Raw genomic sequence first — 10,799 nt, 5'->3', positions numbered from 1 at the left:
TCGTTGATCTTCAAGTTGAAATATTTAGGCCCTCCAAGTCTCAAAGTTGAAGTCTTCAAGTCCGTCGGTCTTCAAGTTGAAGTCTTCAAATTTGCTAATCTTCAAGTTGAAATATCTAGGCCCTCCAAGTCTCAAAGTTGAAGTCTTCAAGTTCGTCGGTCTTCAAGTTGAAGTCTTCAAATTCGCCGATCTTCAAGTTGAAATATTTAGGCCCTCCAAGTCTTCAAGTTCGTCGGTCTTCAAGGTTCGGTCTTCAAATTCGTCGGTCTTAAAGTTGAATTGTTTAAGCCCTCCGAATCTTCGAGTTGAAGTCTGCAAAGTCCGCCAAATCTTCAAAGTTTTTTAAGTGTTCAAGTCGATGTCGTCTTCGAGTTGAAGCTTTATAACTTTCCAATCTTAAGGTGGACATATAAGTCCCTTTGCACCTTAAGTTGGCCTCTTCGCGGGTTTGTCCTTAAAAGGAACTATAACTTTCCAATCTTAAGGTGGACATATGAGTCCCTTTGCACCTTAAGTTGGCCTCTCCGGCAATCGGGTCATTTTGAGAGTAATCTCTCCGATAGTCGAGGCGTTTTGAGAGTAATCTCTCTGATAGTCGAGCCACATTGAGAGTAATCTCCCCGATAGTCGGGATAAGCGGGCAAGGATGAGTACTCATCCCCTCACACCCTAAGACCGCCTTTTTCATGCGTGGATCATCTTGTTGAACAAGAACATATCTTTCTCGCTTGACCTACAAAAAAGAAAAAAGACAACAAAACAAGAAAAGAAGAAGAAAAGAAGAAGAAATTACCTTTGCGTTAATGCTTCCGAGTCCACAAAAATAGACTCAAGTGGCTTGCAAATACTTCAAACTGATGCTCACAAGTTGGAGAGTACGCACCCTTTATATAGATTTCTCAAGGCAGTAGTTGAGAATAAAGTCCCGATGTGGGATTATCAACTAAGGCGGCTGGAACAAACTGTATTCAATACGAATTCGGTGTCCGTCTTTAAATAGGAATTCAATTCGCATGTACGTCGTCGCTGGCAGAAGTTCCTAATATGGCTATGTTTAATCCAAATTGCAAAATGAATGACGTGGGTTCCGTTCAAAACGTGAGTAATCATTACAGTTGCAAATTATTACAGTTCCTAATATAGCTATGAAACCACTTGAATTCAACTTATCCTAGAGTAATCATTACAGTTGGACAAATGTATATTCCCTGTGTATTATATAAGCATATAAAGGATATGTGTGTTTTATGTACGTTATACTTCAAAACTCGTCACGGGGTAAGTGATTTTATACCCCGACAAGATTTGAAGTAGGGGGCATTTGTAGGCATATAAATTTTATAGGAATTAAATTCATAAAAGAGTTGGGACTATATTTTAAATTCAAGATATATTAGTTCAAATAAATTTATTGGGCTAATATAATTGGATTAATTATATATGTCCAACATATATGGATTAAATAAATAAGTCTTAGTCCATTGGGCTAGCCCATTTAATTGGACTAAAGTGATGAGCCCACTTCATTAAGCCCAAGATGTCATCTTCCTAGAGGCCCAGTTTGGTGCCACGTGTCAAATGACGTGGCACGCCAAGTCAAACGGAAGAGCCAATATGACCATGCCACGTGTCAAAATGACAAGGCATGCCCAGTCACACTGAAAGGCCAATGAAATCGTGCCACGTGTGCAAGTGACATGTTCTGGCCAATCAAATGCGGTCATGTCACACTTCAATTTGATTGGTCGGAAAGAGTTTGTTCTTATCATGACTCCTCCCTTCCACAACTATAAATAGGGGTCTTTATAACTCAGAAAAGGGACCAGAAGTTATAACAAGAAGCAAGAGAGAGCTCGTGGATCAAACACCGCAAATTTCTCTACAAGTTTCAAGCTTCAAGCAGTCAAGTTCAAGTTCAAGAAATCAAGTTCAAGCTCAAGAACGAAGAACAAATCAAGTTCAAGCTCAAGAACGAAGAACAAATCAAGTTCAAGCTCAAGAACGAAGAACGAATCAAGATCAAGTTCAAGCAATCAAGCTCAAGCTCAAGCTCAAGAACAAGATCATCGTTCGTGGAAACAAATATAGGTTCAAGATCAAGCTCCAAGGCCCTTGAATTTATTTACCATTGGAAAGAAGAATCAGAGGATTCATAGAGATTGTAACACTCAAATATTCGAAATAAAATACTACGATTGTTGCAATATTTTCGATCTTGATTTTATTTTCTCGACACAAATTTATTGTCTACAACCAACATTCTGAATTTTCAATTGAAAAAGTGGTTCTCAGCCGTTTTGCAAATTAAAAAATGCATTTTCAAGTTGAATTTGAGAAAAAGTAAAATTTTCATAACCAAACATTGTTTTGGAGAAAAAAAAAACTGAAAAAAGAAAAAAATTATGTCCAAACGGGCTCTTAATAGACCGAACCCGACCCGAAATACTCGATTCAAGAGGAAAGACAAAGATAGTCCTAAATTTTCCAAGGTTCGCAGAAACTTGAAAGATACGTTAGAGAGAGTAGAGAAGGAAGATGAGTGAGAGAACAGTGCCCAGAAGAGAGAGTCCATGGGGTTTGCCTGAAGGTTCCAGACAACCTAAGGCCCATCGATGCAACGACCGCGTCGAGGATGTTGTTCAGGTCATCTTTCTAAACCCCTCCCTTTTAACCCCCTTTCTCTAATTTACCCTTCAAAGCCAGAATTTCGCCCTGCAGTTTTTATTGAATTATTGCTCTTGTGTTTGATTATTTGATATCAATACTGATTCATGAATCTTTATGTGTATTCTGGTGAATTTTAGCATTTCGGTCTAATCGATTAACTGTTTCCCGATTAGATTCTAAAAAGACACATATTAACTTGGATTGTGGTTAGCCTGGAGTTTGAACACCGGAAGTTGTTTCGACGCATTTTATCATTCTCTAAATATGAGAAGAAAAAAAAAACTGATGATGGATTTGACATCCTTAAAATGCTGGCTCTTGATCTGATATCATGTTAAAAATTGACTTTGGACCTAAGTCAAATCTTAAATCATTGCTCAAGTAGTGGTGCGTTTTGTTTAGGAGCATATAAGGAGCCTATAATCCATACACTTAACTGATTTTGGGATTTTGCTAAAAGATGAGGTCATCTAAGAACCATTTAGCTCTACTTTCTAACTGTAAAAGTCCATGATGCAAAAATGATGGTTCACTAGTCTACAAGCAGGTAAAGGAAGATTACTAATGCTTAGGGAAGAATCCTGGATATGTTTTGTGGCTTTAACAGCAGAGTACTTCTGGTCTTGAGCACGGGAATATGATGGTTAAGAGGGCCGAACAAGTAGGAAAGGATGAAAGATGACACTTGTGCAATTCAAAAGTTGTTCTTTTGACTGAGAAGAAATTAGGAATCCCACCTAGAATTTCTTTCCTAAGGTTGCGTAAACAACAGAAGTTTCGCGAAAAAGTCGTAGATGTCAACTTCTACTTCCGATTTTGTTTGCTCTAATGAATGTTTAGTTGCTTCGGTATTTCAGAACCTGATTTTGTTGGATGAAGTAATTTGTTTCATTAAAAAAAGCATCAAGGAGATGCAAGATTACAAGGGACATAATTACAAAATAACAAAAATACAAAAGTGCATTGTATGCCCCAATACAATGACTCAATCTAGAACAAGAGAGCTAACAAATTCCAAAAATTGGTCAGTACTAATTACTGGGGACATCTTTGTCCAGCAAAAAAGATTGAGTAAACATAAGGTTTTAAGAGAGTGGTTTGGAGTTGAAATGCCATCAAAACATCTGCTATTCCTCTTGTTCCAAAGACACCAAAACATAGCTGCAGGGATCATAAGTTTCAGAACCTGATATTCTATTGTATAGTTTACTTATAAACAACGAGAAAGCTACATATTATGTACCGCTACAATAAGTGGTCCAAATAAAAAGAAATGCTTTAAGTATCCATAGTAGTGGGCCATTGTCTACTTTTTTGGTTCACTGCAAAACATTGAACTACTAGAAGAAACTCAGCTCTGGAAAAATTTGTATCTGTTCCAGCTTATAGACCAAATTACACTTGCATCTAAAACGAAAAATAAAACCTTTAAGCAGCTGTACCATAGTTGTTGAATTAAAAAATTAGGGTTGGGGTTTTGGGGGGGGGGGGGGGGGGTTAAGGTAAGTTCAGTATACCAGTATCTTTTCATTGGTTACATTCTGCCCCTGTTTCCAAAATCAAATACTCAGCCTTTTTGAATGTCTGAGTTCGCCACTGCTGTTGCGGATCCTGTAGTATTACCAGCGGCCAGCGCACATGTACATCATATCATTTTATGCTTGTTATTCTCTGTTTTTTCAGCTAAATTATTTCTAATATTATGCAGGCGTGTTTTGAGGGCAATCCATTTAAAACGGTACCAGGGCCTTTCAAGCTATTCTATCGGTGCATGCGATCGAAGCCTGGGTTAGCTTTAATTCATTGTTCCATAGATCTACTGCGACATAGTTGTGGTGTTATATCATTATATGTCATCTAACACATAACAACCATCTTCTGTCCAACATGGTTGTGCAGGGAAGAACCCACTGAGCCATTTTATTACTTGCAGTTGGAGCCCCCAAAGAGAGAAGTGCACCTTGAGTAGAGCCTTGTTTTTGCAATAATCTAAACCTGTAATAAGGTTGTTTATGATCCTGTCGCTCTAGGTGTTACTTGACGATAGGAATCTGCACTTCGGAAGGTTGTTCGCATCAAAATATTCCCCCGATGAAGATTGAAAGTTTATGTTCTATTTTTTTCCTGTGTTCTAACAAGGGCAAATATCTAATCTAAAATGATGATATAGATAGAACTTTGAGATACTACACTATTTTGCTCGTTATGTTTGTTGGTGACTACTAAATGGACTCTGATTGCAACTTCTATCTTTCTTCTAGGAATGAATGATTTCCTGGGAGTTTCTGGTATGGTTGAAATTTCCTCTTTTTTAGAAAACCTTGGCCATGGTTGATTTCACTTAGTTTTTTTCCGGCTTTGTTATTATAGCTGTTGCACCTTCTGTGGGTTTTAGTTCGTGCTGCAGCTGCTGGTTATGCTCCATAATTAACTTTATCCACCCTGGTGTTCCATCCCTCTCTCTTCAGGAAAAAGGAGGAAGCAAAAAGAAAGCAAAATCTTGATAATATTTTTGTTCAACTTGCCATCTCAGCAGGAATATTAGTTCCACATAACTTAGGGAGATTGTAAACAACTAGAAACAATACTGGCTACAAGAATGGCGAAGCCAGTAGAAATTGTGATCTTGTGCAACCCCCCACTCCCCACCCCCACCCCACCAAAAGGCCTGACTCCTGACTGTCTCTTTGTTGCATTTACTTTGACTTATGCTTGTTCGTGCTCGTATATATTCGATTATTTCTTGCCTTTAAGTTCATACCATTTGGTTCTACTGTTTTTATCTCATATTTTTTTTACATGCTTGGCATCTTAAATCTGTCTCGGAACATACAAGTATGGCTCATAATGTGATCAATGGACTTGAGATGTAGTAAACCCTCAAATCAGACAAATTTCCAAACTAGCAATTGGAACATCAGTACCTTACTGCAAGAAGGAAATAAGAAAGAAAATTTTCTCCATTGTATAGATGTCATATGAAGACAACCCGAATATTCACTGGTTGTAGCAATACTAACAAAATCCAGTGACCGGTTGACTGATAACCATTTCTTTTTCTCGGATTTTGTGAATTTTTCTTATCTACAGTCATAATGAATTTTCTGTTTCTTTTTGTTCGTTTTACTGCAAAATGGAAGTAAAACTAGAAGTCAATGATGGGTTCTCCAATGGTGAGGTTACGTTCCAACGTCCAGGGCAAGTTGAAGAGCTTGGCTGTGATGAACTTGAAGATCTTATTCACATTTATGTTGTATGTTGCACTTGAGAAGAATAGGGTAGCATTCAGTGCTTTTGCATATGCTCTTGCCTGTTCAAAATCACATTGAAACTATCAATTTCAATTCCTTTTCCATGTGTTACATCTGCGTATGACTTTTATTTTTGAACCCAACACACATTCCTTGTACAAGGTGATGATATCAAATTTATCCGTCTTTTCTAACCACAATTACTATCTTTAGAGGAATCATTAGAGAATGAGGCAGATACCTGACTTGCGATGGTCCATTGCATATCTAATGGCAATTGCACAAAATCATCAAACTTTGTCCCTATCATTACTGGAATTGCCGTCTGAAATGAACAAAGCTATTTCAGACCATAAGCAGTTTACTTTAGAAGAGCAATTTAACAATAAGAAAATCCAAATCAAGAGATTACTCTACCTGATTCCATTGTCGTGCTTGTTGATACCAGCTAATAACACTGTAATTGATCAGCAAAACAATTTAGACAAGAAAAGATGTTCAAAAACTAATTTATAATACTCTCGCTTGTTTTCCTTCAAATTAAGAAGGCATAAAAAATATGATACCTTTTCAGTGTACACCGACTTGTTAGATCAAACATGAACAACATTGCTACAGAGTCTTTACAAGCTATTGGAATTTGAGTAGATGCAGACACATCACCTGCATTATTATTATCATGGATTCAGAAAATTTCTAACTTCTCGTTTGGCCATAGAATTTGGGAGGTTTTTTTCAAATATCTGTTTGCTCATAGATTTTAACCATTTCTAGGCAGATTTTGAAAACAAAATCTTCAAATCTCAAAAATAGCTCTGGAGTAGTTTTTGAAGTTTTCTACTCACAAAACTTTAAATTCTTTTCTGTTAAAATGCATGTCCAAAAACAATTTCAACTTTCAAAAATCATTTTGCATTTCATCTTCAAAAACTCATTTTTCAAGTTTCAACTAAATTTAGGTCCAAACGCTAGCTAAAACATTTCAGTCAAATTCATATATTTGCACATTTAGCTCCCTATTTTTTCGCTACCCTTTTCACAACTGAACCAAAAAAAATTGTTGGATGCATATTTACCTTGGACTTCCCAGATGCTATAGGAGATCCTTGCCCCTTTAACACACAGAATTTTATCCATTTGATTTAATCCTGTTGTTGAAAAACTTTCTTCTCCTTTTTCCTTTCCTACATACTTTGTCTTTAATCAACATAGAAAAAGAAAAAAGAATTAAAACCATCCAATAAAAAAAAGGAAAAACATTATTATTATTACTATAACACTAACCATGAAACTTGTCTTGCCAATTTGGTTATCACCCAAGAGACATATCTTCAAGGCAACCAAATCCTCCAAAGATTCCTTAGAGTGATCACAATAGCACTTCCCATTAAAGCCACCGTCGGGGACAGCCCCGCCAGACGGCGAAGACGGCGGCGCGGCAGTGGTGGTGGTGGAAGAGGAATGTTGTCGTGATAATTTCCTATACTTAATGGATTTGCCTATACAACAACCAACAATTTGGTTCCAAAGTGACTTCACATACTTTTGAAGTATTGAAACTTTGCAAATTATTTTCCTTTTCTTGTTCAGCTTAAACATTCTTCTATAGCAAAGCAGTAAATGCTTCACCATTTTATTCTTTTATGCTAGTGGTTTTTGAATGAGTTTAAGTGGTGGACGGCCTCTAGAGGAGCTTCTGCTCTAGGCCAAGAAAGTGAAAGCAAGACTCTTTTACACACTCATATTTCTTTCCTTATACTACTAATTATAAATTATTTAATTTTGATTTTTTAATTTTTATGGGGTTAAGGACAATTGGATGAGTAACGGTTGCCGGCGTTACGGGGGAAGAGTTGACTGATTTTGTGGATCGAAAAAGTCAGAATATGTTCAGATTGTCCTTGTCTTTATCTGTTGTGCTGCGGTTTGATCCTTAAGAGGAGTTTTTTTTAATAATAACTTATGGTAGATTAATTGGTAGTTATTGGAATAAGGAAAACTGTTTGTGGATCTAAGTTTTTCTTTTTCCCATTGTTTGTGGATCTACTTGGTCATTGCAAAATGGGATTTTTATCTTCGTATACCATATATGAAACCTTATTACCCTCAATGTTTAAGGATTGTGTTAATTACATTTCAGCATACCAAATTACCATTTATATACCATAATTCAAATTGAGGGTATAATTAATGCTTCATTTATATTAGGCGTTAATTTAGGAGCGTATATTCTCCTATTTTCGTTTACCCGCCTCTCTCTCCTCCCACCCCCCACACCCCCCACGTTTTACCTTCAGTTAATTCCCCCATTTTCGTATACTCGCCTCTCACCCACGTTTACCATCAGTTACCCACGATTCTACAATTTTCTTCTCCAGTTAATTTCACAAAATCCTATTTTGAAGTTGCATCTGTTTTTTCAAGTCCCAAATCATGAAAAAAATCAACACTCACAAAAAAAAGCTTCAAAAGCTACATTAGCTGATATCCCATCCTTTGATTTGGGTGTTTTAACACCAAAATCACCACCCAAAAACGCAAAATCGACACATGCAAGTGAACCTACTACTAGTATTTCATCTCTTAGACAAATCCGTGCGGACNCAATAATTATTGCTATTCTATTCAGGAGTGCTTTGACACTGAATGAGCATATTGCTTCCATATGGATGAGCATCTAGACTTTAATGCAATATTATTGGATTAATGCAAATCTTAGTATAAGTTGGACGACCTTATTTGGACAGGGTATCCCTTTTGAGTTTGGATCGTATTTCTAGCAGTGAAGGAAGATAGTGTTGAATTTTTTTTGCCTTGGAGAAAGAAAAGACATATTAAGGATGAGGCAATGACCTTTATATCTTAGCTAAGAATGGAGATTTCAATAGGTGAAGAAGGTAAGCTGAGAAAGCTATCAGGATGTTAATAACCTCCATTAAATGTTTTTGACCTGTGTATGGAAGGGTTTGTTGAATCCGCCCTTTTCCTCCCCACACACCAGATTGTATCGTGCAGGATGCTTTGGAGTTCTGAAAAGTTTTATCGGAAGGCATCTCTAAGTGGGCTAAAAAAATTCAGATCTAAGCTTATTGATATTTGGCTACACATTTGCAAACTTGTAAGTGGGCTAAAATAATGCAAGGTCAACTTATGGAGTGCATTATTATGTAATTTGTCTTATTCTTCTACGTAATTAGGTCTTGAATTTTTTTTTTTTGTCGATTGCCATATGCATTCAGGTACATCACATATACAATGTAAGCAAAACTTCATGCTTTGTGTTAGTTTGATGATAGCTAATTCAATGTGTTGCATTCGCTGGTTGTTTAAATTGGTTGACGGTGATCTACATATTCAATTTAAAGATGATGAAGTTATTGTTAAACTAGAAAATTTAATATCTCACGATATGACGATCAATTCCCAGTTAAAGCATCAAGATGAATTTTGAGAAATTTAAGACGAAAGATAATTGTGAATTGACTTCTTGAAAAAGAAAACCAGGTGCCTATGTGAAAAGAGTCATCACAACTATACACAAAAAAGAACCATCATAGAGAGAGTCCACTGTCCGATCATGTGTCACATGTTGTAAATTATTTCTTTTTTTTAATTTCTCACCCGGTATCCGGTATCCACATTGGGGCCCGACTAATCCGGATTCGCGCCAGATAGGCGCTCCCTACCAAGGATTTTTCCATACCCAGAACTCGAACTCGAGACCTCTGGCTAAGGGAGGAGCAGCCCCATCCACTACACTAGATCCTTTACCGAGGGTAAATTATTTCATTCAATATTGTAAGAAGGAATATTGCATAATATTTTAAAAACTTTTATTCGTTTAGTTAGGGTGCGCGTACTCTAAAGCTAGTAAGATAAAAAGAGGGAGTAGGATATAAATATATCCTATCTATACTTCAACAAGATAGATAGGTGGAATGACTAGTTTCAAGTTTCAAATGAGCTTCACCTCTCGCATGGCCTGCATCGGACATCCAAGCTACATCATCAAGTTTTGTTCACCCGTCGAGCACTGCCTTTGCTATTGTGTCTACTCTTTTGACAACTGGTTCTACATATCAAGTTTATCCCAGTAATTCGAGTTTTTGTACTAATCCCAATAGGGACCCAAATTAACTCCACTTTAACTGTTTGTAGTAGTTGTTATCATAATTGTACTATGGTGCGACCTGACCACCACCCTCTCTGTACGCAACTTTCATTATAGCTAAATGCAAGTTATCTTTCCTACGAAAAAGAAAAAGTTGAATAAAGAATAAAGTTCTACCGTTTTCTAATAACTTGCATGCTACCCTTTTAAATATACTTCTTCCGGTTCAATTTATGTAAACTCAGTTGACTGGGCACAGAGTTTAAGAAAAGAGAGAAGCTTTTTGAACTTGTAGTGCAAAATGAGGCACATATATTTTGTGTGGCTACAAATCATGGCATAAAGGTAAATTATTTCCAAATAGGAAAAGGGGTCATTCTTTTCGGCATGAACTAAAAAGGAAATAGGTTGAAAAGAATGGAATATATTTTATCTTCTTTATTCGTAGTTTTGGAATTATGACAACCTAGTATAGTTTGTGTATTATGTAACTGGATAACTAGTTTGAATATAACATGAAATACTACAAATTTTTCATAACTTGTGCACGATACAGTTTAAATTTATTTCATTAAATTTGAGTCTGTACATATAGGGCCATTCCCCAAAGTTATTAATTATGGGAATAAAATTCAAGATCAGCCCCAAAAAGTCCCTTTTGTGGGGTGAAATTCAAAAATAGCCAGATTTACAAGTGGTAGTTGAAAAAACAGTTTTAAAAGTAATTGAAATTTAGCTACTTTTCATATAAAAATGAATCTGAACGAAAA

At 36.5% G+C, this 10,799-nt stretch overlaps 2 protein-coding genes across 3 annotated transcripts; one reads left to right on the top strand and one right to left on the bottom strand.

The window, feature by feature from the left end:
* Positions 1-2,461: 2,461 nt before the first annotated feature.
* LOC109209176 lies at positions 2,462-5,002 on the top strand. Its single transcript, XM_019372385.1, has 3 exons — positions 2,462-2,643; positions 4,376-4,455; positions 4,567-5,002. Exons 1-3 carry the CDS (start codon positions 2,536-2,538, stop codon positions 4,634-4,636), a joined length of 258 nt encoding a protein of 85 aa, XP_019227930.1. The 5' UTR covers positions 2,462-2,535; the 3' UTR covers positions 4,637-5,002.
* Positions 5,003-5,607: 605 nt separating this feature from the next.
* LOC109209175 (septum-promoting GTP-binding protein 1-like) lies at positions 5,608-7,670 on the bottom strand. 2 transcript variants are annotated; one of them, XM_019372382.1, is made up of 6 exons: positions 7,203-7,670; positions 6,995-7,115; positions 6,485-6,581; positions 6,336-6,375; positions 6,160-6,258; positions 5,608-5,977 (listed from the first exon to the last, which is right to left on the bottom strand). In XM_019372382.1, the coding sequence occupies exons 1-6, from the start codon at positions 7,548-7,550 to the stop codon at positions 5,813-5,815; spliced, it is 870 nt and encodes a 289-aa protein (XP_019227927.1). In that variant the 5' UTR covers positions 7,551-7,670; the 3' UTR covers positions 5,608-5,812. The 2 variants fall into 2 exon arrangements, with proteins under 2 accessions (XP_019227927.1, XP_019227929.1); XM_019372384.1 differs by having other exon boundaries at positions 6,160-6,243; positions 7,203-7,668.
* Between the last annotated feature and the right edge of the window lie 3,129 nt (positions 7,671-10,799).

Source organism: Nicotiana attenuata, unplaced genomic scaffold (genome assembly GCF_001879085.1).
Source record: "Nicotiana attenuata strain UT unplaced genomic scaffold, NIATTr2, whole genome shotgun sequence".
NCBI lineage: Eukaryota > Viridiplantae > Streptophyta > Magnoliopsida > Solanales > Solanaceae > Nicotiana > Nicotiana attenuata.
This window is presented reverse-complemented; position numbering and strand designations above follow the sequence as displayed.